General features: G+C 52.3%; 1 protein-coding gene across 1 annotated transcript in view; it reads right to left on the reverse strand.

The window, feature by feature from the left end:
• Positions 1-6195: 6195 nt before the first annotated feature.
• Positions 6196-25064, reverse strand: part of RND2 (Rho family GTPase 2) — a 55933-nt gene continuing 37064 nt past the window's right edge. Inside the window, 4 exon segments of the mRNA XM_075580174.1 lie at positions 6196-7356; positions 11218-11261; positions 11264-11351; positions 24214-24323. Of these exon segments, the coding sequence (XP_075436289.1) occupies positions 7108-7356; positions 11218-11261; positions 11264-11351; positions 24214-24323 (491 nt within the window). The 3' untranslated portion in view covers positions 6196-7107.

A 25064-nucleotide genomic window follows, 5' to 3' on the forward strand; every position in this document is an offset into this window, starting at 1 on the left:
CTGCTTCACACTCACTGCCAGTCAGTGTCTTTACTCACTGAGCCGCTCCTTCTCCTGCTTCACACTCAGTGCCAGTCAGTGTCTTTACTCACTGAGCCGCTCCTTCTCCTGCTTCACACTCAGTGCCAGTCAGTGTCTTTACTCACTGAGCCGCTCCTTCCCCTGCTTCACACTCAGTGCCAGTCAGTGTCTTTACTCACTGAGCCGCTCCGTCTCCTGCTTCACACTCAGTGCCAGTCAGTGTCTTTACTCACTGAGCCGCTCCTTCCCCTGCTTCACACTCAGTGCCAGTCAGTGTCTTTACTCACTGAGCCGCTCCGTCTCCTGCTTCACACTCAGTGCCAGTCAGTGTCTTTACTCACTGAGCCGCTCCTTCCCCTGCTTCACACTCACTGCCAGTCAGTGTCTTTACTCACTGAGCCGCTCCCTCTCCTGCTTCACACTCAGTGCCAGTCAGTGTCTTTACTCACTGAGCCGCTCCTTCCCCTGCTTCACACTCAGTGCCAGTCAGTGTCTTTACTCAGTGAGCCGCTTCCTCACCTGCTTCCCACTCAGTGCCAGTCAGTGTCTTTACTCACTGAGCCGCTCCTTCCCCTGCTTCACACTCAGTGCCAGTCAGTGTCTTTACTCACTGAGCAGCTCCTTCTCCTGCTTCACACTCAGTGCCAGTCAGTGTCTTTACTCACTGAGCCGCTCCTTCCCCTGCTTCACACTCAGTGCCAGTCAGTGTCTTTACTCACTGAGCCACTCCCTCTCCTGCTTCACACTCAGTGCCAGTCAGTGTCTTTACTCACTGAGCCGCTCCTTCCCCTGCTTCACACTCAGTGCCAGTCAGTGTCTTTACTCACTGAGCCGCTCCTTCGCCTGCTTCACACTCAGTGCCAGTCAGTGTCTTTACTCACTGAGCCGCTCCCTCTCCTGCTTCACACTCAGTGCCAGTCAGTGTCTTTACTCACTGAGCCGCTCCCTCTCCTGCTTCACACTCAGTGCCAGTCAGTGTCTTTACTCACTGAGCCGCTCCTTCGCCTGCTTCACACTCAGTGCCAGTCAGTGTCTTTACTCACTGAGCCGCTCCTTCTCCTGCTTCACACTCAGTGCCAGTCAGTGTCTTTACTCACTGAGCCACTCCCTCTCCTGCTTCACACTCAGTGCCAGTCAGTGTCTTTACTCACTGAGCCGCTCCTTCTCCTGCTTCACACTCAGTGCCAGTCAGTGTCTTTACTCACTGAGCCGCTCCTTCCCCTGCTTCACACTCAGTGCCAGTCAGTGTCTTTACTCACTGAGCCGCTCCCTCTCCTGCTTCACACTCAGTGCCAGTCAGTGTCTTTACTCACTGAGCCGCTCCTTCTCTCAACATAGTAACAGGGAATAAACCCTGTCTCAATGAGGCTTCACTACAAAGCCTCAGTGGTCTGAGGAATCCAGCAGGGAGCTGGTTAATTGCAGCTAAAAACAATTAGCCATTAACAATTAATCAGACCAGTGTAACAGTCTCCTGCGGGAACTAACAGAGCGAGTCTTGAACACACAGGATGACTGTGTGCTGATTTCAAGACACCAAGGGAACAGACCTCTCTCCCAGGGTACAGCAAACCCGGGAACCCACACCCATCCCGAACCAGAACCAGAGAGTGACATGAAGGGCCGCCTGCTTTGAGACTTTGTGGTGAGAGGTGGGTAAGGGGCTTTTCCTCCCAGCCTTGCAGATAGGGACTGGGGAAGTGAGTTCGCCCTTACACAGGGGCAGGCTGTTTTTTTGGGTATGCTGTGCATTGTTTGAAGGGGCAGGCTAAATAAAGCCGTGTTTTATTTCCCCCCAAACTGTCTCCCCTGTGTGCACCTCTACACCTGTCTCTTACAAACATGTAGAGAGATATAATTACAGGCAGAGAGATAATAACACGCAGAGAGGTGTAATTACATGCATGGAGATCTAATAACATGTGAGATATAATAAAATCCACAGAGATATAATAACATGCAGCGAACACGCAGAGAGATATAATTACATGTAGGGAGATGTAGTAACACGGAGAGGGATATAATTACACGCAGAGAGACATAATAACATGCAGAGCGATATCATTTCACGCAGAGCGATATAATTACATGCAGAGAGATATAATAACACGCAGAGCGATATAATTACATACAGAGAGACATTATAACTCGCAGAGAGATATAATTACACACAGCGATATAAAGTAATTACATGCAGAGAGATATAATTACATGCAGAGAGATATAATTACACACAGAGCGATATAATTACATGCAGAGAGATATAATAACACGCAGAGCGATATAATAACACGCAGAGCGATATAATTACATGCAGAGACATAATTACACGCAGAGCGATATAATTACACACAGAGCGATATAATTACATGCAGAGAGATAATAACACGCAGAGATATAATTTCACGCAGAGAGATAATAACACGCAGAGATATAATTACACGCAGAGCGACATTATAACTCGCAGAGATATAATTACACGCAGAGCAATATAATTACACGCAGAGCGATATAATGACATGCAGAGCAATATAATATATACAGACACACAGATACATACTAAGACATATACATACACACTGATATACACACAGGCACACTAATACATGCATTAACAGACTGTGACACACTGAAGCACACAATATTACACTGATACAGAAACAGATATACTTATACACACAGATGCACTGATACACACACACACACACACCGATATGCATACATACACACTGAGACACACTGATACACACACTGGCCTGGACTTGTAATATTTTGTATTCCAACACATTGCAACTACACTGTGCTTATTTAAACGGCACAGCAAGAGTCAAACAATTTCTCAGCGTAATACACGTATGTAGAAAGATGAACACCCCCCACCCGTTATTACACCTGTCTGCGTGTTATTTATATCACGTTGGATCTTCTTTCTTGACCTTTTTTTTCCCCTACGAACATTATAACAATTTTAAACCGATTTCCTGCGCCTCCGCCTTGTTTGGTAGGTTACGGAACAGCCGCCGCGCAATGATCAGATCCATAACGTATGACTGGGATCCGTGCGAGCGCTCGGATTTCCAGCAGCTGGAGGATCTGGTCTGTGGGGTGTTTGTATTACATCATCGGGATACCAGCAGTCACAGGAGAAACACTGTCTTTTTTTGCAGGGTGGTTTCACAGGCCCCAATCTTATTCTCAAATGTAAACCGCCCCCCCCCCCCCCCACGAAATCCAGTCTCGCAGCCTTTCTGCGGTCACCGGAACGTTCCAGATGCTAGACGGAGGTATCCTGCGTAACCCTTCTCCTGACCTTTTAACCGCTACACTGCCTTATGACGTACCAGGAACATGATGGGACTTGGCACGGCGAAAGACCCTCAGGACGTGCTAGGTACGTCATGGGACTTGGCACGCCGAAGGGCATTCGTGACGTTCTAGGTACGTCATGGGACTTGGCACGCCGAAGGGCATTCGTGACGTTCTAGGTACGTCATGGGACTTGGCACGCCGAAGGGCATTCGTGACGTTCTAGGTACGTCATGGGACTTGGCGTGTCAGAGCCCAACAAGCCACCCCAGATACATCATAAGGATAATCATAACGGTCCAGCCCCACTTAGGATCAAAGTGAACTAATAGCAGTGCTAGGTTTAGCCGATTAAAGCAGCAAATGACCATCATGGTCATCTTTCCAAGAGCAATGACGAGACAAGGACGTGCCGGCTGGTCCCCTGGCACTCGGTGTCTCCAGACCTCTGGCGCCCGGGAGCAATGACGAGACAAGGACGTGCCGGCGGTCCCCGCGGCACTCGGTGTCTTTTGGCGCCCCGGGAGCAATCCCACGATGGCTTATATTGTTAGAATCCGATCCCTCTCCCCAGTACCTGTAGTGTCGCCCGGGGCTCTTCCACTAGAGGGCACACTTGACCTTGAAGGACCTTGACATTTGGGCTGTCGGCTTATGCCAGTTTGATGGTGGTAGCTAATATAAGTTGTGATGAATGCTTGACATGTAGTCTTCAAATGTATCCAAAATGACATCCCACCACTCGTGTGACCCTCTTACTTGGTCCCCGTTGGGGCGCCAGTTGGAAGAGCCCAGTTACTGGGTAAAAAAAAACCCATCCTTTGCCGGCTTCATCGTGTCTGAGCCCCATAAACCACTCAGCCACTTCCCCCGCCCCCCCCATCCCTTTTTATGATCGTATTACGTCCGCCATCTAAATCTCATTAGTGCCGCGTCCTTGAAAATGGCCAATGTCATTTGGAAAGAAGACGAGGCTGATTTAAGGACAGGAGGCCGGGAAGGACAGCACACGTATCCCGCTGAACTCCTGCCTCTTACGGATGAACCCTATTAGGGAACAGAATTCCATCAGCAGCCTGTGAGCAACAGACGTTACACGGGTCGGCTCTGTTATCTACGCCGGGCAGACGTTTGCGCTGAACCCCTAATTTCTCTGACATTGAAAGGGTTAATACTGGTGTATATATGTAAATCAGAGTGTGGTTGCGTGCATGCACGCGTTAGTTCATGTGTTCTGTATGGGCACCAGTGTGTCGGCGTGTTAATGCGTGTTCTCTGAATGTGCACCAGTGTGTCACCTCGTAAATGTATGTCTACCATTATGTCAGCGTGTTAATGCGTGTTCTGTATGTGCACAATTGTGTCAGCGTGTGTTCTGTATGTGCGCCATAGTGTCAGCGTATGAATGCGTGTGTCCTGTATGTGCATTATTATCTCAGTGTGTTAATGCGTGTGTTCTGTATGTGCACCATTGTGTCAGTGTGTTAATGCGTGTGTTCTGTGTGTGTACCATTGTGTCAGCGTGTTAATGCGTGTGTTCTGTATGTGCACCATTGTGTCAGCGTGTTAATGCGTGTGTCCTGTAAGTGCACCATTGTCAGCGTGTTAATGTGTGTTCTGTATGTGCACCATTGTGTCAGCGTGTTAATGAGTGTGTCCTGTATGTGCACCAGTGTGTCAGCGTGTTAATGCGTGTGTCCTGTAAGTGCACCATTGTCAGCGTATTAATGCGTGTGTTCTGTATGTGCACCATTGTCAGCGTGTTAATGCGTGTGTTCTGTATGTGTACCATTGTGTCAGCGTGTTAATGCGTGTGTTCTGTATGTGCACCATTGTCAGCGTGTTAATGCGTGTGTTTTGTATGTGTACCATTGTGTCAGCGTATTAATGCGTGTCCTGTATGTGTGTCAGCGTGTTAATGCATGTGTTCTGTATGTGTACCATTGTGTCAGTGTGTTAATGTGTGTGTTCTGTATGTGCACCAGTGTGTCAGCGTATTAATGCGTGTGTCCTGTGTGTGTCAGCGTGTTAATGCGTGTTCTGTATGTGCACCATTGTGTCAGCGTGTTAATGCGTGTGTCCTGTATGTGCACCATTATGTCAGCGTGTCAATGCGTGTGTTCTGTATGTGCACCATTGGGTCAGCGTGTTAATGCGTGTGTTCTGTATGTGCACCAGTGTGTCAGCGTGTCAATGCGTGTGTCCTGTATGTGCACCATTGTGTCAGCGTGTCAATGCGTGTGTCCTGTATGTGCACCATTGTATCAGCGTGTTAATGCATGTGTCCTGTATGTGCACCAGTGTGTCAGCGTGTTAATGCGTGTGTTCTGTATGTGCACCATTGTGTCAGCGTGTTAATGTGTGTGTCCTGTATGTGCACCATTGTGTCAGCGTGTTAATGCGTGTGTTCTGTATTGCACCAGTGTGTCAGCGTGTTAATGCGTGTGTTCTGTATGTGCACCATTGTGTCATAGTGTTAATGCATGTTCTGTATGTGCACCATTGTGTCAGCGTGTTAATGCGTGTGTCCTGTATGTGCACCATTGTGTCAGCGTGTTAATGCGTGTGTTCTGTATGTGCACCATTATGTCAGCGTGTTAATGCGTGTGTTCTGTATGTGCACCATTGTGTCAGCGTGTTAATGCGTGTGTCCTGTATGTGCACCATTGTGTCAGCGTGTCAATGCGTGTGTCCTGTATGTGCACCAGTGTGTCAGCGTGTCAATGCGTGTGTCCTGTATGTGCACCAGTGTGTCAGCGTGTTAATGCGTGTGTCCTGTATGTGCACCAGTGTGTCAGCGTGTTAATGCGTGTGTTCTGTATGTGCACCATGTGCCAGCAAAACATTAAAAGGGGAGAACATTCAATATTAATTGCGGATAACAACGATGCTTTAATTCTCAAAACAGACATGACCTCCAACACCCTCCATAACGTGTGTGTGTGTATATACATATAAACATACATACATATATACACACGGTACATAGGCTATGCACGGACACCTCCGCAGCTCTGTACAACGGGCGTTAGCCGTGTGTACATATAAATATATTTTGTGAGGACAGAATCAGCAGGACAGAAGCAAACTTAATGCGTTTCCCCCCCCCCCCCTCCACCTTTTTGGCGCCCAAATTTTCCTTTCCATCCCGAAACGCCTGCGGTGACACGCCACTACAGGATTGAGGCCTATAGATTGACGTCAAGAATGCTTGAGGTGGCACGCCACTTCAGGCTTGAGGTCTACAGACTGACGTCAAGAATGCTTGAGGTGGCACACCACTGCAGGCTTGAGGCCTACAGACTGACGTCAAACAGGCTTGAGGTGGCACACCACTTCAGGCTTGAGGCCTACAGACTGACGTCAAACAGGCCTGAGGTAGCACACCACTGCAGGCTTGAGGCCTACGGACTGACGTCAAACAGGCCTGAGGTGGCACACCACTGCAGGCTTGAGGCCTACGGACTGACGTCAAACAGGCCTGAGGTGGCACACCACTGCAGGCTTGAGGCCTACAGACTGACGTCAAACAGGCCTGAGGTGGCACACCACTGCAGGCTTGAGGCCTACAGACTGACGTCAAATAGGCCTGAGGTGGCACACCACTGCAGGCTTGAGGCTTACACAGACTCACATCAAGCAGGCTTGAGGCCTACAGACTGACGTCAAGCCTTGGATACCCAACGCTGGACACCTCTGTGTATTAGATGCCAGTCTACCTGTACAGAGGGAACCCTTGTCGCACGCACGCACTATTTACAACACGGGTGGCGGCGGACATCACATGATGGCGCAGCTCTTGGCGCGGTCTTTGCGTATCTCCGTCTCGCTCAACAGATCAGTCCGCCCTGAGAGCTGAGACGCGCGCTTCAGCCCCCTCTTGGAGTTGCTGCGCTTGAGGTTCTTGTGGCCGCGGTTGACCGACGCCAGGGTGGTGACGTGGAAGACATCTCGGACGCTGTTCTCGGACACTTTGGACGAGCACTCCACGTAGGCCACTGCCCCGATCTCCCGGGCCTGCATGCTGCCCTGCAGGGGGGGGGGGGAGGCGAGGAGAGAGAACACAGAGCGTTAGCGACGGATGAGGTACACGGCACTGATATACAGACAGGTCAGCACCTTGAGGTTCAAGAGTCGGTGAGATTTGGAGAGGGGAGGGGGGGGGGGGAGTTATGAAAAATTGTAATGGACAGATCATCATCAGTTGGATGCCATAGGGTGCTCAACTCCAATCCCCCCCCCCTACTGGTCAGGTTTTCAGGATTACCCTGCTTCAGCACAGGTGGATAAATCAGAAAGATTGAGCCTCTGATTGAGCCGCCTGTGCTGAAGCAGGGACTGTGCGAGACACACAAAATCAGGAAGCGTTGATATGTCTAGGTAGATTACACCATATATATACGCCAACAGATGAACCTATACATGCATCTACAGATGCAGGTACCTATACCTTTACCTAGAAACGTATAGATACATATATACCTGTAGGTACATGTGTACGTAACCATAGATGTGCCTATACCTGTACCTACAGAGGCATCTATAGATGTATGTATTCACATACAGTACTTGTAGATGTACCCAAGGATGTCCTTATACTGTAGGTTCCTATGTAGATACAGGAATAGGCACATCTATATAGATATACCTGTACAGTATCTACGTAGGGACCTATATCTATTTACAGTAGATGTGCCTGTTCTTGTATCTTCATATGGACCAATATCTACCATATGTACGTAGATTTACCTACAGTATACCTGTATCTAAATATGGACCTGTACCTATACCTGTGTCCATGAATGTACCCATGCCTGTATCTACACCTATATCTTAATATATAAAATCGAAAGGTTGGTACTAGCTGCGGTGAATCTGATTGGCCTCTGGCCAATCAGATTGGTTGGCTCTATGACGTCACCCGGCTCGTTGACGTCACCCAACTCTCTCTCTCTCTCTCTCTCCCTCTCCCTCCCCCCCCCCACCGGCTCCCGGACGGAGGGGAAGCGCGGCGCGGCCCTCCTGCCCCAGCCGCCAACGCTCACTTCCCTCCCTCCCCGGCGGGGGGACAGGCAGTGGGCAGGCAGCCTCCGGAAGGACCCCCTTCCTCCTGCAGCTGCCCCCGGTAAGATGGCGGCGCACAGCGGACAGGCAGGGGGTGGTATTCAGTCAGGAGAGAGGGGGGGGGGAGTTAGTCAGGAGAGAGGGGGGGAGGGAGTCAGGAGAGAGGGGGGGAGAGGGAGTCAGGAGAGAGGGGGGAGAGAGGGGGAGTCAGGAGAGAGGGGGGAGAGGGAGTCAGGAGAGAGGGAAGGGGAGAGAGGGAGTCAGGAGAGAGAGGGGGGGAGGGAGTCAGGAGAGATGGGGGGGAAGCCTGAACAGCTGTGAAGAGGGGGAAGAGAGTTGAGAGGGAGGATGGGGGAGGCAGAACATTACATCGCGGGCAACGCTGGGTATATCAGCTAGTATGTACCTATTTGTCTGTACCTATAGATGTACCTATACACGAGTACCGCATGCCCAACTGTTGCCATTTGCAAAGCTGCCCAACCTAACTTTGGATGCCACAATGCGGACCGCCAACAGCGTGTTAAAAGGCCGAGTGCTTTCCCTTCATGTTCCCCGAGGCCTTAACCCTTTCGGGGCTGTGGTATGCCTCCCCCCTCGCCCTAGAAGCACAGGGTTAACGCGCTTCGCAGCGGAGCCGGCACAGACTTCTCTGACTGCTCCGACAGCTGCTGATGTGGAACCAACGCGTCCTGCCTTATAGGAGACCGGGACGGCGCTGGCAGAGGGGATTTCAACCGGCAGCGGGCGAGTTTCAGCCTTCGCCGGGGAACACGCGTGCAGGCGAACTCGCCGGATATACTGTAAGCCACGGAGAGTTCTCCATAGGCAACAGCCAGGCTCGTGGCAGGGGTGGGGCAACCTTCTTTTTTCCTTCAATTTTTTTGGGGTGGGCCACTGTCTTAACACCCCCCCCCCCCCGCCTCCCTACATCCACTCTGCCCCCCATACAAGCATTCTGCCCCCCTCTTCTTCTCTACACTGCCCCCCATGCACACACCCCTCCTCCTGTCACACTGCCCCCCCACATCTATACTGCCCCCCATCTCACACACCCCTCCTCCTGTCACACTGCCCCCCCACATCTAACTGCCCCCCATGCACACACACCCTCCTCCTGTCACACTGCCTCCCCACATCCACTCTGTCCCCCATCTCTCTCACTGCACACCCATCCTCTCACACTGCCGCCCTATCACTCTCCCCATCCTCTCACACTGCTCCCCACACACTCTCCCACTCTCTCCCACATCCATTCTGCCCCCCCTCTGTCCTCCCACCCTCTTCACACACTCTGTTCCCCCCTCATCCTCACACACTCTGCCCCCCCCCCTCATCCTCACACACTCTGCCCCCCTCATCCTCACACACTCTGTTCCCCCCTCCCCCTCATCCTCACACACTCTGCCCCCCTCATCCTCACACACTCTGCCCACCCTCATCTTCACACACTCTGCCCCCGTCATCCTAACTCGCCCCCCCCTCATTCGCCCCCTCCTCTCACACTCTTCCCCCCTTCCTCTCACACTCTGCCCCCCCCCTTCCTCTCACACTCTGTCCCCCTTCCTCTCTCACTCTGTCCCCCCCTTCCTCTCACACTCTGCCTCCTCCCCTCCTCTCACACTCTGCCCTCCCCTCCTCTCACACTCTGCCCCTCCCCTCCTCTCACACTCTGCCCTCCCCTCCTCTCACACTCTGCCCCCCCTCCTCTCACACTCTGTCCCCCCCGCCTTTCACACTCTGTCCCCCCCTCCTTTCACACTCTGTCCCCCCCTCCTCTCACACTCTGCCCCCCCTCCTCTCACACTCTGCTCCCCCCCCTCCTCTCACACTCTGCCCCCCTCCTCCTCTCACACTCTGCCCCCCCTCCTCTCACACACTGCCCCCCCCTCCTCTCACACACTGCCCCCCTCCTCTCACACTCTGCCCCCCCCCCTCCTCTCACACTCTGCCCGCCTCCTCCTCACACTCTGTCCCCCCCTCCTCTCACACTCTGCCCCCCTCCCCTCCTCTCACACTCTGCCCCCCCCCCCTCCTCTCACACTCTGCCCCCCCCTCCTCTCACACTCTGCCCCCCCCCTCCTCTCACACTCTGCCCCCTCCTCCTCTCACACTCTGCCCCCCTCCTCCTCTCACACTCTGCCCCCCTCCTCCTCTCACACTCTGCCCCCCTCCTCCTCTCACACTCTGCCCCCCCTCTCTCACACACTGCCCCCCCCTCCCCCACTAAGTTCTCAATCTCAGTCATGTGATCATGGGCAGGACCCCCATGATGTCAACGGAAGTGGAAACTCTCCACTTCTGTTGAAATCTACGTGCTGAAGGGGTGAACACGATCTCCCCCTAGAAAACTAGCATTTGTAGCATGATGTTCCCTGTGTGTCAGAGCCCAGAGAGTTCTAGCCCTCATGACGTTCCGGGTATGTCATAGAGCCCTGAGAGCTCTAGCCCTCATGACGTTCCGGTATGTCATAGAGCCCGAGAGCTCTAGCCTCTCATGATGTTCCGGGTATGTCATAGAGCCCCGAGAGCTCTAGCCCTCATGACGTTTCCGGGTATGTCATAGAGCCCCGAGAGCTCTAGCCCTCATGACGTTCCGGGTATGTCATAGAGCTCCGAGAGTTCTAGCCCTCATGACGTTCCGGGTATGTCATAGAGCCCCGAGAGCTCTAGCCCTCATGACATTCCGGTATGTCATAGAGCCCCGAGAGTTCTGGCCCATTGGACGTTCCGGGTACGTCATGGAGGCACCCAAATGGGTAAATATAGTCCTGCTACAAGATGCTAACCTCATCAAAAAGCATGTATAAGCGGGCCGTTCCATACCTGTTCATGTGTAACTGGTATAAGTCTCTGTTTGGACAGCTCCGCAGAGTGTTCATGTCCGTCCTCATGTCGAGCTTACAGCCAACTAGGATGACCTTGGCGCTTGGGCAGAACTCCTGAGTCTCGCCTTGCCACTGTGGGAAAGGAAGGATTGATCGGTATAAGTGCAGTATCTGTAGGACATCCACAATACAAGAGAGTTACAGAGAATGAAGCATTTAACAAATAAGTTACATAGTAGGAAGAGGATATAGTTACATAGTTACATGGTGGGAAGAGGATATAGTTACATAGTAGGAAGAGGATATAGTTACATAGTTACATAGTGGGAATAGGATATAGTTAAATAGTTACAGAGTGGGAAGAGTGGGAAGAGGATATAGTTACATAGTAGGAAGAGGATATAGTTACATAGTAGGAAGAGGATATGGTTACATAGTTACATAGTAGGAAGAGGATATAGTTACATAGTTACATAGTTACATAGTAGGAAGAGGATATGGTTACATAGTTACATAGTAGGAAGAGGATATAGTTACATAGTTACATAGTGGGAAGAGGATATAGTTACATAGTAGGAAGAGGATATAGTTACATAGTAGGAAGAGGATATAGTTACATAGTTACATAGTGGGAAGAGGATATAGTTAAATAGTTACATAGTGGGAAGAGTGGGAAGAGGATATAGTTACATAGTAGGAAGAGGATATAGTTACATAGTAGGAAGAGGATATAGTTACATAGTTACATAGTAGATGAGGTTGAAAAAAGACGTGCGTCCATCAAGTTCAATCTATGCTAAATATAGACGAGATACTTTATCCTATATTTGTACGTGCCGTATATTGATCCCAGAGGAAGCAAACACACAGCCCCAGTGTCACATCATCCAATGATATCTCATAAGGGGAAAAATAAACCGTGAAACAACGTGTGCGTTATTAGCTATAAAACAAAAAAATACAGTTTGGAGGGTCAATCCTGTATATAAGCAACGTGACCTAATGACTGACCTGTTTATTGGGGTCAGTCCCACATAGGAGCAAAGTGACCCAATGACAGGGACGTGGTTAATGGGTTAAAGGGACAGTCCCACGTAGGGGCAAAGTGACCCAATGACAGGGGCGTGTTTAATGGGTTAAAGGGTCAGTCCCACGTAGGGGCAAAGTGACCTAATGACAGGGACGTGTTTAATGGGTTAAAGGGTCAGTCCCACGTAGGGGCAAAGTGACCTAATGACAGGGACGTGTTTAATGGGTTGAACATCGGTCCTACCTACGATCAAAGTGACCTTATGACCGTAATAGGTCAAATGGTCAGTCCCACCGCAGGACTAGTGGGGGCAGGAGATTTTTCTGGGGGGGGGGGCGGGCGGTTGCAGAGGCCCCACGCTCTTCCCCAAGGCATTTAAATTAAATGTCGGGGATCGCGTCGCCCTGGCAACGCTATACTTAACGAGGTTCAGGCGCTCTGTGACGAGTCGCCATGGCAACACGGCGTCACTGGCAGTGAATTAGTCACGACCAACTGCCATGTGACATTACGTCACACCGTCAAAGGACGCCGCGGGTCACGTGACGTCATTTGACGCAAGTCTAAGGTAGGGAGGGGGGGGGGCGCGCGAGCATCCAGGCAGGGAAGACAGGGGGGGTGCAGCAGCAAATGTTTGTGCTCCCCTGGCTTAAAAGGGTCACTCCCATGTAGGACCAGAGTGACCAAATAACAGTGACATGTTTAATAGATTAAAGGGTCAGTGCCACAAAGGAGCAAAGAGGCCTAATGACCGTGATGTCTTTAATGGGTTAAAGGGTCAGTCCCACGTAGGAGCAAAGTGACCTTATGACCATAATAGGTCAAATGGTCAGTCCCACCGTAGGACCAAATCACCGACACTTCGGTCCGAAGTGAGAACGACCCTTTAATTTCGTAAAACCCCATCACTGCAATTGGGTCATTTTGGGCCAGACTCTTCCAACGATGAACCCGAATCCCTTTGGTGTACGTGGCTGGGGGGGGGGGGGGGGGAGGGGGTGGGGGGAAGGGTGGAACCACCGAAGACACGGTTGTGTAGAGCCGCTTCTTCACGGCACTGTGCATGGTGGTTCTAGTGAATCCTTGTCGCGGTCTCTGCACCGGAGATTAATAAGTGATGCACTCCGTCGTTCATCATCTTGTGTAACCGGCGCGCTCATCCCCCCCCCATCCCCCCCCCCACCCCCCCCGGCTGAATGCTAATGCGGCCGTCTTATTTGTGGAGATCTGTTGGTTCCAAACAGACCCCCGCTTCATAAAACCAACGGGCGCGCGTGGGAGGGCAGCACAAGCCTGCCAGCGAGGGCATGAGGAGAAGCCTTCTACTGTGCCGGGACAATGCCACCCCAACCCATCAGGAGCAAAGTGACCTAATGACAAGGGCGTGTTTAATGGGTTAAAGGGACGGTCCTACGGAGGGGAAAGTGACCTAATGACAGGGACGTGGTTAATGGGTTAAAGGGTCAGTCCCACGTAGGGGCAAAGTGACCTAATGACAGGGACGTGTTTAATGGGTTAAAGGGACGGTCCATGTAGGAGCAAAGTGACCTAATGACCAGTGACCTTTCATCGGTTACAAAACCCAGTCTCACAGAAGTCTCTGTCCTATGCAGGTGACCTTTGGCCCCCCCAGTATCTTCACCTACACAACCTTATCAGCCCCCTTCAGCATGGGATCATGCCAGGAAGGGGAAAAGCAGAGCGCCCCCCCCCCCCCCCTCTCCTGATTTATCCCAGATCAGCAGAAACCCCATGCAAACAAAAAAACTCTCCACGGATGTATATTCTTTATCTTGTCATCCCCCCCATTAGAATAAACACCCAGAGATTCCTCCAACTGCTCCCAGCAGGATCAGAGATAAGCAGAACAAAAAATGGGACCGCCATACAACGCTCTACTTATCTTTACACTCCGCAGAGAACACAACCTCGTTTGTTATTTTGATGAAACGTGCCTTGATGACATCAACGTTTCAAGAGAGCGCAACTTAGCAGGGGACCTGCTTTTTTATCTGCGTCTTCCCAACAGACACACAGCATCAATGACCCTGGTTACAGCCACACACTTCCAGCTCGTTTCGAAACCAGACGTCCGTCTTGGCTTCATTATTTTTGGAAGTGCGGGCGACCCTGGCTACAATGACGCTCATTTTCACACACCGACGCTCACATGGCGTTAATCGCCTTAAAAGAGGACTAGCTCTGTCAGTGGCTGTAGGCAGCGCGGGCATGTGTGGAGGCATTGGAGGGAGCGATGCAGCGTTTTACCCAGAATCCTCCAGTGCTTGCTGCTAGAGGGAGAGGATGCTGGGCGGCATGAACCACTGTTGGCAGCAAGTGTAGGCCGATATCGAAAAGCAGGATTTCATAGGATTGTGAAAAACGTCTGGTTTCGTGGCCAGGTCTAGTCGTTGGACCAAAGTGACCGAATGGCCGTGACGTGTTTAATGGGTTAAAGGGAGAGTCCCATGGAGGAGCAGTGTGACAAAATGGCAGTGACGTGTTTAATGGCTTCATGGGTAACTCCCATGTAGGACCAGAGTGACCTAATAACAGTGACGTGTTTAATAGATTAAAGGGTCAGTCCCGTGTAGGAGCAAAGAGGCCTAATGACCGTGACGTGGCTAAAGGGTCAATCCCATGTGGGAGCTAGGTGACCTAAAGACAGGGATGTGTTTAATGGGTTAAAGGGTCAGTCCCACGTAGGAGCAAAGTTACCTAATGACAGGGACGTGTGTAATGTGTTAAAGGGACAGTCCCACGTAGGGGCAAAGTGACCTAATGACAGGGACGTGTTTAATGGGTTAAAGGGACAGTCCCACGTAGGGGCAAAGTGACCTAATGACAGGGACGTGTTTAATGGGTTAAAGGGACAGTCCTACGTAGGGGCAAAGTGACCTAATGACAGGGACGTGTTTAATGGGTTAAAGGGTCAGTCCTACGTAGGGGCAAAGTGACCTAATGACAGGGACGTGTTTAATGGGTTAAAGGGACAGTCCCACGTAGGGGCAAAATGACCTAATCACAGGGACGTGTTTAATGGGTTAAAGGGACAGTCCCACGTAGGGGCAAAGTGACCCAATGACAGGGACGTGTTTAATGGGTTAAAGGGACAGTCCCACGTAGGGGCAAAGTGACCTAATGACAGGGACGTGATTAATGGGTTAAAGGGTCAGTCCCACGTAGGGGCAAAGTGACCTAATGACAGGGACGTGTTTAATGGGTTAAAGGGTCAGTCCCACGTAGGGGCAAAGTGACCTAGTGACAGGGACGTGTTTAATGGGTTAAAGGGAAAGTCCCACGTAGGGGCAAAGTGACCTAGTGACAGGGACGTGTTTAATGGGTTAAAGGGACAGTCCCACGTAGGGGCAAAGCGACCTAGTGACAGGGACGTGTTTAATGGGTTAAAGGGACAGTCCCACGTAGGGGCAAAGTGACCTAATGACAGGGACGTGTTTAATGGGTTAAAGGGGCAGTCCCACGTAGGGGCAAAGTGACCTAATGACAGGGACGTGGTTAATGGGTTAAAGGGTCAGTCCCACGTAGGGGCAAAGTGACCTAGTGACAGGGACGTGTTTAATGGGTTACAGGGACCGTATACATCGGACCAAAGTGACTTGGTGACAACGAACCTTCTGGAGTTAAAAAGGGGCAACACCAACAAAGACAAACACAAGCTATAGTGTTGGGGGTAACACCTCCCACACTATTGCCACATTCCCCCTCCACTGCTATGGCTACTGCAATCCTTTTAGGCTCATAACCTGGGCAACCGGTTGACTGACCACACACAGGCTGACTGCAGACCCTTTTGACTTGGAGCGGTCCAGGCAACCGGTTTTGGAATGCTGGAGAAACCAGTGTTTGTGGGGCCACTGGGCTGACGCAGGCCAGCTGAACGGTAAACAAACGCCCATTCACGCGGTGACGGCCTGTTATTAGGGACACTGCAGGAATTACAATAGGACAGGGGCCAGGTGGCTGAAGCCAGCTGCTTTCTACATCTCCCTGAAAACCGAGCCGAAACAGGAAGGGACATGGTCGTAGCAAATGATCACCCAAGGGATCAGTCCCTGCTAGGGGCAAAGTGTAGTAATGGCAGTGACATGGTTAAGGGATCAGTCTCTCCTAGGACGCCCAGGGAGGTAATACCGGTATACCCATACACGCCCAGAGAGGTAATAGCGGTATACACATACACGCCCAGAGAGGTAATACCGGTATACATATACACGCCCAGAGAGGTAATACCGGTATACACACACACCCAGAGAGGTAATAGCGGTATACACATACACGCCCAGAGAGGTAATACCGGTATACACATACACGCCCAGAGAGGTAATACCGGTATACATATACACGCCCAGAGAGGTAATACCGGTATACACACACACGCCCAGAGAGGTAATACTGGTATACACATCCACGCCCAGAGAGGTAATACCGGTATACACATACACGCCCAGAGAGGTAATACCGGTATACACATACACGCCCAGAGAGGTAATACCCGGTATACACATACACGCCCAGAGAGGTAATACCGGTATACACATACACGCCCAGAGAGGTAATACCGGTATTACATACACGCCCAGAGAGGTAATACCGGTATACTCATACACGCCCAGAGAGGTAATACCGGTATACACATACACGCCCAGAGAGGTAATACCGGTATACACGTACGCGCCCAGAGAGGTAATACCGGTATACACACACACGCCCAGAGAGGTAATACCGGTATACACATACACACCCAGAGAGGTAATACCGGTATACACATACACGCCCAGGGAGGTAATACCGGTATACACATACACGCCCAGAGAGGTAATACCGGTATACACATACACACCCAGAGAGGTAATACCGGTATACACATACACGCCCAGAGAGGTAATACCGGTATACACATACACGCCCAGAGAGGTAATACCGGTATACACATACACGCCCAGAGAGGTAATACCGGTATACACATACACACCCAGAGAGGTAATACCGATATACACATACACGCCCAGAGAGGTAATACCGGTGTATACACATACATGCCCAGAGAGGTAATACCGGTATACACATACACACCCAGAGAGGTAATACCGGTATACACATACACGCCCAGAGAGGTAATACCGGTATACACATACACGCCCAGAGAGGTAATACCGGTATACACATACACGCCCAGAGAGGTAATACCGGTATACACATACACTCCCAGAGAGGTAATACCGGTATACACATACACGCCCAGATAGGTAATACCGGTATACACATACACGCCCAGAGAGGTAATACCGGTATACACATACACACGCCCAGAGAGGTAATACCGGTATACACATACACGCCCAGAGAGACTATACCGGTATACACATACACGCCCAGAGAGATAATACCGGTATACACACACACGCCCAGAGAGGTAATACTGATATACACATACACGCCCAGAGAGGTAATACCGGTATACACATACACGCCCAGAGAGGTAATACCGGTATACACACACGCCCAGAGAGGTAATACCGGTATACACATACACGCCCAGAGAGGTAATACCGGTATACACACACACGCCCAGAGAGGTAATACCTATATACACATACACGCCCAGAGAGGTAATACCGGTATACACATACACGCCCAGAGAGGTAATACCGGTATACACATACACGCCCAGAGAGGTAATACCGGTATACACATACACGCCCAGAGAGGTAATACCGATATACACATACACACCCAGAGAGGTAATACCGGTATACACGTACACGCCCAGAGAGGTAATACCGGTATACACATACACGTCCAGAGAGGTAATACCGGTATACACATACACGTCCAGAGAGGTAATACCGGTATACACATACACACACACACGCCCAGAGAGGTAATACCGGTATACACATACACGCCCAGAGAGGTAATACCGGTATACACATACACGCCCAGAGAGGTAATACCGGTATACACATACACGCCCAGAGAGGTAATACCGGTATACACATACACGCCCAGAGAGGTAATACCGTTATATACATACACGCCCAGAGAGGTAATACCGGTATACACATACACGCCCAGAGAGGTAATACCGGTATACACATACACACCCAGAGAGGTAATACCGGTATACACATACACGCCCAGAGAGGTAATACCGGTATACACATACACGCCCAGAGAGGTAATACCGGTATAAACATACACACCCAGAGAGGTAATACCGGTATACACATACACGCCCAGAGAGGTAATACCGGTATACACATACACGCCCAGAGAGGTAATACCGGTATACACATACACACCCAGAGAGGTAATACCAGTATACACAGACACGCCCAGAGAGGTAATACCGGTATACATATACACGCCCAGAGAGGTAATACCGGTATACACACACGCCCAGAGAGGTAATACCGGTATACACATACACACCCAGAGAGGTAACACCGGTATACACATACACGCCCCGAGAGGTAATACCGGTATACACATACACGCCCAGAGAGGTAATACCGGTATACACATACACGCCCAGAGAGGTAATACCGGTATACACATACACGCCCAGAGAGGTAATACCGGTATACACATACACGCCCAGAGAGGTAATACCGGTATACACATACACGTCCAGAGAGGTAATACCGGTATACACATACACGCCCAGAGAGGTAATACCGGTATACACATACACGCCCAGAGAGATAATACCGGTATACACATACACGCCCAGAGAGATAATACCGGTATACACATACACGCCCAGAGAGGTAATACCGGTATACACATACACGCCCAGAGAGGTAATACCGGTATACACATACACGCCCAGAGAGATAATACCGGTATACACATACACGCCCAGAGAGATAATACCGGTATACACATACACACCCAGAGAGGTAATACCGGTATACACATACACGCCCAGAGAGGTAATACCGGTATACACATACACGCCCAGAGAGGTAATACCGGTATACACATACACGCCCAGAGAGGTAATACCGGTATACACATACACGCCCAGAGAGGTAATACCGGTATACACATACACGGCCAGAGAGGTAATACCGATATACACATACACGCCCGGAGAGGTAATACCAATATACACATACACACCCAGAGAGGTAATACCGGTATACACATACACACCCAGAGAGGTAATACCGGTATACACATACACGCCCAGAGAGGTAATACCGGTATACACATACACGCACAGAGAGATAATACCGGTATACACATACACACCCAGAGAGGTAATACCGGTATACACATACACGCCCAGAGAGGTAATACCGGTATACACATACACACCCAGAGAGGTAATACCGGTATACACATACACACCCAGAGAGGTAATACCGGTATACACATACACGCCCAGAGAGGTAATACCGGTATACACATACACGCCCAGAGAGGTAATACCGGTATACACATACACACCCAGAGAGGTAATACCGGTATACACATACACACCCAGAGAGGTAATACCGGTATACACATACACACCCAGAGAGGTAATACCGGTATACACATACACACCCAGAGAGGTAATACCGGTATACACACACGCCCAGAGAGGTAATACCGGTATACACATACACGCCCAGAGAGGTAATACCGGTATACACATACACACCCAGAGAGGTAATACCGGTATACACATACACGCCCAGAGAGGTAATACCGGTATACACATACACGCCCAGAGAGGTAATACCGGTATACACATACACACCCAGAGAGGTAATACCGGTATACACATACACGCCCAGAGAGGTAATACCGGTATACACATACACACCCAGAGAGGTAATACCGGTATACACATACACACCCAGAGAGGTAATACCGGTATACACATACACACCCAGAGAGGTAATACCGGTATACACATACACGCCCAGATAGGTAATACTGGTATACACATACACACCCAGAGAGGTAATACCGGTATACACATACACGCCCAGAGAGGTAATACCGGTATACACATACACACCCAGAGAGGTAATACTGGTATACACATACACGCCCAGAGAGGTAATACCGGTATACACATACACACCCAGAGAGGTAATACCGGTATACACATACACACCCAGAGAGGTAATACCGGTATACACATACACACCCAGAGAGGTAATACCGGTATACACATACACGCCAAGATAGGTAAAACTGGTATACACATACACACCCAGAGAGGTAATACCGGTATACACATACACGCCCAGAGAGGTACAGTAATACCGGTATACACATACACACCCAGAGAGGTAATACCGGTATACACATACACGCCCAGAGAGGTAATACCGGTATACACACACATGTCCAGTATTACCTCCAATTTTTTGCTGGCCAGAGTGTCAGAATACAGGACAGTCTGGTTCAACACTGGACACCCGGCATCCCTCAGAGCTCCGGCATGTAGGACAGAAGCCAAAATGCTAACGAGAACACAAACAGGCCCTCTATTCATTAGGACTTAGTGACGAGACCTCACGGTGTCCACGTCCCATTTGCTGAAGACCCCTCTCCAGGATTCAGGAAGAGCACAGCCCCCCGGGGGGGCTCACGTCACGCCACGCCACGTGCTGGGATTATAACAATGAGAGCACTCGGGCATTCAACACCTGCTGTAGGAGTGCGGCAAATAACCCTTCCAATGCCAGATATTGTATGGTCTTTCGTCCTCCCACCCTGTTCTACCGCGCCACGCTCCCACCCCGTTCTACCACGTCGCCACGCTCCCACCCCGTTCTACCACGTCGCCACGCTCCCACCCCGTTCTACCGTGCCACGCTCCCACCCTGTTCTACCACGTCGCCACGCTCCCACCCCGTTCTACCACGTCGCCACGCTCCCACCCCGTTCTACCGTGCCACGCTCCCACCCTGTTCTACCACGTCGCCACGCTCCCACCCTGTTCTACCGCGCCACGCTCCCACCCCGTTCTACCACGCCACGCTCCCACCCTGTTCTACCGCGCCACGCTCCCACCCCGTTCTACCACGTCGCCACGCTCCCACCCCGTTCTACCACGTCACCACGCTCCCACCCCGTTCTACCGCGCCACGCTCCCACCCCGTTCTACCGCGCCACGCTCCCACCCCTTTCTACCGCGCCACGCTCCCTCTCCGTTCTACCACGCCACGCTCCCACCCCGTTCTACCGCGCCACGCTCCCACCCCGTTCTACCGCGCCACGCTCCCACCCCGTTCTACCGCGCCACGCTCCCACCCCGTTCTACCACGCCACGCTCCCACCCCATTCTACCGCGCCACGCTCCCACCCCGTTCTACCGCGCCACGCTCCCACCCCATTCTACCGCGCCACGCTCCCACCCTGTTCTACCGCGCCACGCTCCCACCCCGTTCTACCACGCCACGCTCCCACCCTGTTCTACCGCGCCACGCTCCCTCCCTGTTCTACCGCGCCACGCTCCCACCCCGTTCTACCGCGCCACGCTCCCACCCTGTTCTACCGCGCCACGCTCCCTCCCTGTTCTACCGCGCCACGCTCCCACCCCGTTCTACCGCGCCACGCTCCCACCCCGTTCTACCGCGCCACGCTCCCACCCCGTTCTACCGCGCCACGCTCCCACCCCGTTCTACCGCGCCACGCTCCCACCCCGTTCTACCGCGCCACGCTCCCCCCGTCCCACCCCGCCACGCTCCCACCCCGTTCTACCACGCCACGCTCCCACCCCATTCTACCGCGCCACGCTCCCACCCCGTTCTACCGCGCCACGCTCCCACCCCATTCTACCGCGCCACGCTCCCACCCCGTTCTACCGCGCCACGCTCCCACCCCGTTCTACCGCGCCACGCTCCCACCCTGTTCTACCGCGCCACGCTCCCTCCCTGTTCTACCGCGCCACGCTCCCACCCCGTTCTACCGCGCCACGCTCCCACCCCGTTCTACCGCGCCACGCTCCCACCCCGTTCTACTGCGCCACGCTCCCACCCCGTTCTACCGCGCCACGCTCCCACCCTGTTCTACCGCGCCACGCTCCCACCCTGTTCTACCGCGCCACGCTCCCACCCTGTTCTACCGCGCCACGCTCCCACCCGTTCTACCGCGCCACGCTCCCACCCGTTCTACCGCGCCACGCTCCCACCCCGTTCTACCGCGCCACGCTCCCACCCCGTTCTACCGCGCCACGCTCCCACCCTGTTCTACCGCGCCACGCTCCCACCCTGTTCTACCACATCGCCACGTCCCACCCCGCCACGCTCCCTCCCCGTTCTACCGCGCCACGCTCCCTCCCCGTTCTACCGTGCCACACTCCCACCCAGTTCTACCGCGCCACGCTCCCACCCCATTCTACCACATCGCCACGTCCCACCCCGCCACGCTCCCACCCTGTTCTACCGCGCCACACTCCCACCCTGTTCTACCACGTCGCCACATCCCACCCCGTTGTACCACGTCGCCACGCTGCCACCCCGTTCCACGTCGCCACGCTCCCACCCTGTTCTACCACGTCGCCACGCTCCCACCCTGTTCTACCACGTCGCCACGCTCCCACCCCGTTCCACCGCGCCACAGTATACCCCGGCCCGGTCCAAAGAAATAATGTAGAAATATAGCCCTATTTTTATAGCAGACGACCTGCTTGACCTCTGCTACGAGGGAGAAACGTTGGTCGGGGGCGGGGGGCGGGGGGCCGGGGCGGGGGGGCGGGGGGGGGGAGGATTAGGATAAATGCACATTAGGGAAACGGAAGCGTTTAAAAAACAAAAACCCTAAATGAAATCCATTAGCGAGTGTGAACGCTGCTGTGCGGCCGGCGATTAAGTTATTAGTGCGGACGCTAAGCCGGACCATTAAATCACCTTGCACGCTGCCCGGCTGCTGTGTGCCGGTGCCCTGCCGTGCCCCCCCCCCCCAACCCCCCCAGTAAGGGGGGACGTGCGTCCGTCCGGGACACAGGGGGCATTGTGGCGCTCTTGTATGGTTCTTTTGTGTCTTACCCCCCCCCCCCCCCCCGGCGCACGCTCGCTCTCGGGGACTTAAAAACTCCCCCCCATACTTCCTAGCAGCTGGAGAGGATAAAACGGGGGGGGGGGGGGTGAGGGGGGGGGGGTCGGAGGGGCGAACATCGACGTCACAGGAGTCTAGGAAGAGACCCCCGCTGTCGTAATGGGTGCCCAGGATGTGATCAGCCCAGTCCGTGTAAAGTAGCCCTTAGTTTAATCGGGGAGCAGTGGTTAAAGTGCGGTGCCTCCGGGAGTATGGGGGTGTAGGTAGGGCTTTGTAGCACTGATGGGTGTGTGTGTGTGTGTGTGTGTGTGTGTGTGTGTGTGTGTGTGTGTGTGTGTGTGTGTGTGTGTGTGTGTGTGTGTGTGTGTGTGTGTGTGTGTGTGTGTGTGTGTGTGTGTGTGTGTGTGTGTGCGCTTCTACTGTATATAGTCTGTAGGTGTGTACACAGAATGAATCTCTCACTGTGCCCTTCCCCATTATCTCTTAGCCTACGCTGCTTCCAAGGCAGCCAGGGATTCTGGGTAATGGCATGCCAACGAGCACTCGCAGCATATCACTTTTTTTTTTGTGCTTCCTGTCCATTGTAACAAGGGATCCCCTATAAAGCTGCCTGCCTGCCGCATGACTCAGCTTTCTCAGCCCAGGCTGGGTTGCAGAAGTGCAGAGCGGGCCAACCCTACTCACGGACAGATATTTTTTTCCACCTTTTGGGGTTTACCCAGGGCTGGTTACGTTACGCAGTTCTGTATATGCGTTTCTGGGGCATCAAACCCTGCCCCCCCATGTCACACGGACAGCCCCCCCTATCACAGGGACAGATCCCGCCCCCCATCACACGGACAGCCCCCACACGACAGACCCCCCCTACAGAACCCCCCCCTCCCCCCGGTCACACGGACAGGACCCCCCAACCCCATCACACAGGCAGACCCCACTGACCTTCTTTAATACGCTGTCTAGCGTCTGCGGGCGGCTAACGTCAAAACAGATGAGCACAGCGTCCGAGTCGGGGTACGCAAGGGGGCGAACGTTGTCATAATACGCCGAACCTGCGCGGACAAAAGACAATAACGGTTAAAATATAAATATAGTTACACACACACCCCACACCCCACACCTAGGAGCCCTACGCAAGATCGCCAGGGAACTACAACCCGTCCTCCAGGAGGGTACAAGACTGCAACAGGTCTTCCCTGAAACACCCTTATTATCATACAGACAACCCCATAATCTCAAGGAAATGATGGCGAGGAGTAAAGTATTCAACAGTACAACTGAATGCGGGACAAGACCGTGCCAGGACGCGAGATGCAAAACCTGCGCAATGCTCCACACCGCGGGCGCAATACAAATACCACACAGGAATCTGGGGTACAAAATCAGAGGAAGGTTCACCTGTTCCTCCAGCAATGTCGTGTACCTCATCGTGTGCATGAAATGCCCCAGGGGGGCTGCTACTACATTAGGTGAGACGGGGCAGGGGCTAAACAAGAGAATGAACCTGCATCGCCACAGCATCACGCGCGGAACAGGAGACGGTCCTGTCGGCGAACATTTCTCTGACTCTGGCCACAAGATGAACGATCTGAGGGTTGCCATACTCAAAGGTAATCTCAGAACACCGAAAGAGAGACGGTGGCATGAATACACATTTATGCAGCTGTTTGGGACACTTAGCGGTGGCCTAAACCGAGACCGCAGCTTCATGAGTCATTACTGACAGAAGTGAACTCTCTTCCCATGAGTGCTAAAGGCCATGTCTATACATACTGCGCTATATGAATGCACAC

This window comes from Ascaphus truei, chromosome 23 (genome assembly GCF_040206685.1).
Source record: "Ascaphus truei isolate aAscTru1 chromosome 23, aAscTru1.hap1, whole genome shotgun sequence".
Classification (NCBI taxonomy): Eukaryota; Metazoa; Chordata; class Amphibia; order Anura; family Ascaphidae; genus Ascaphus; species Ascaphus truei.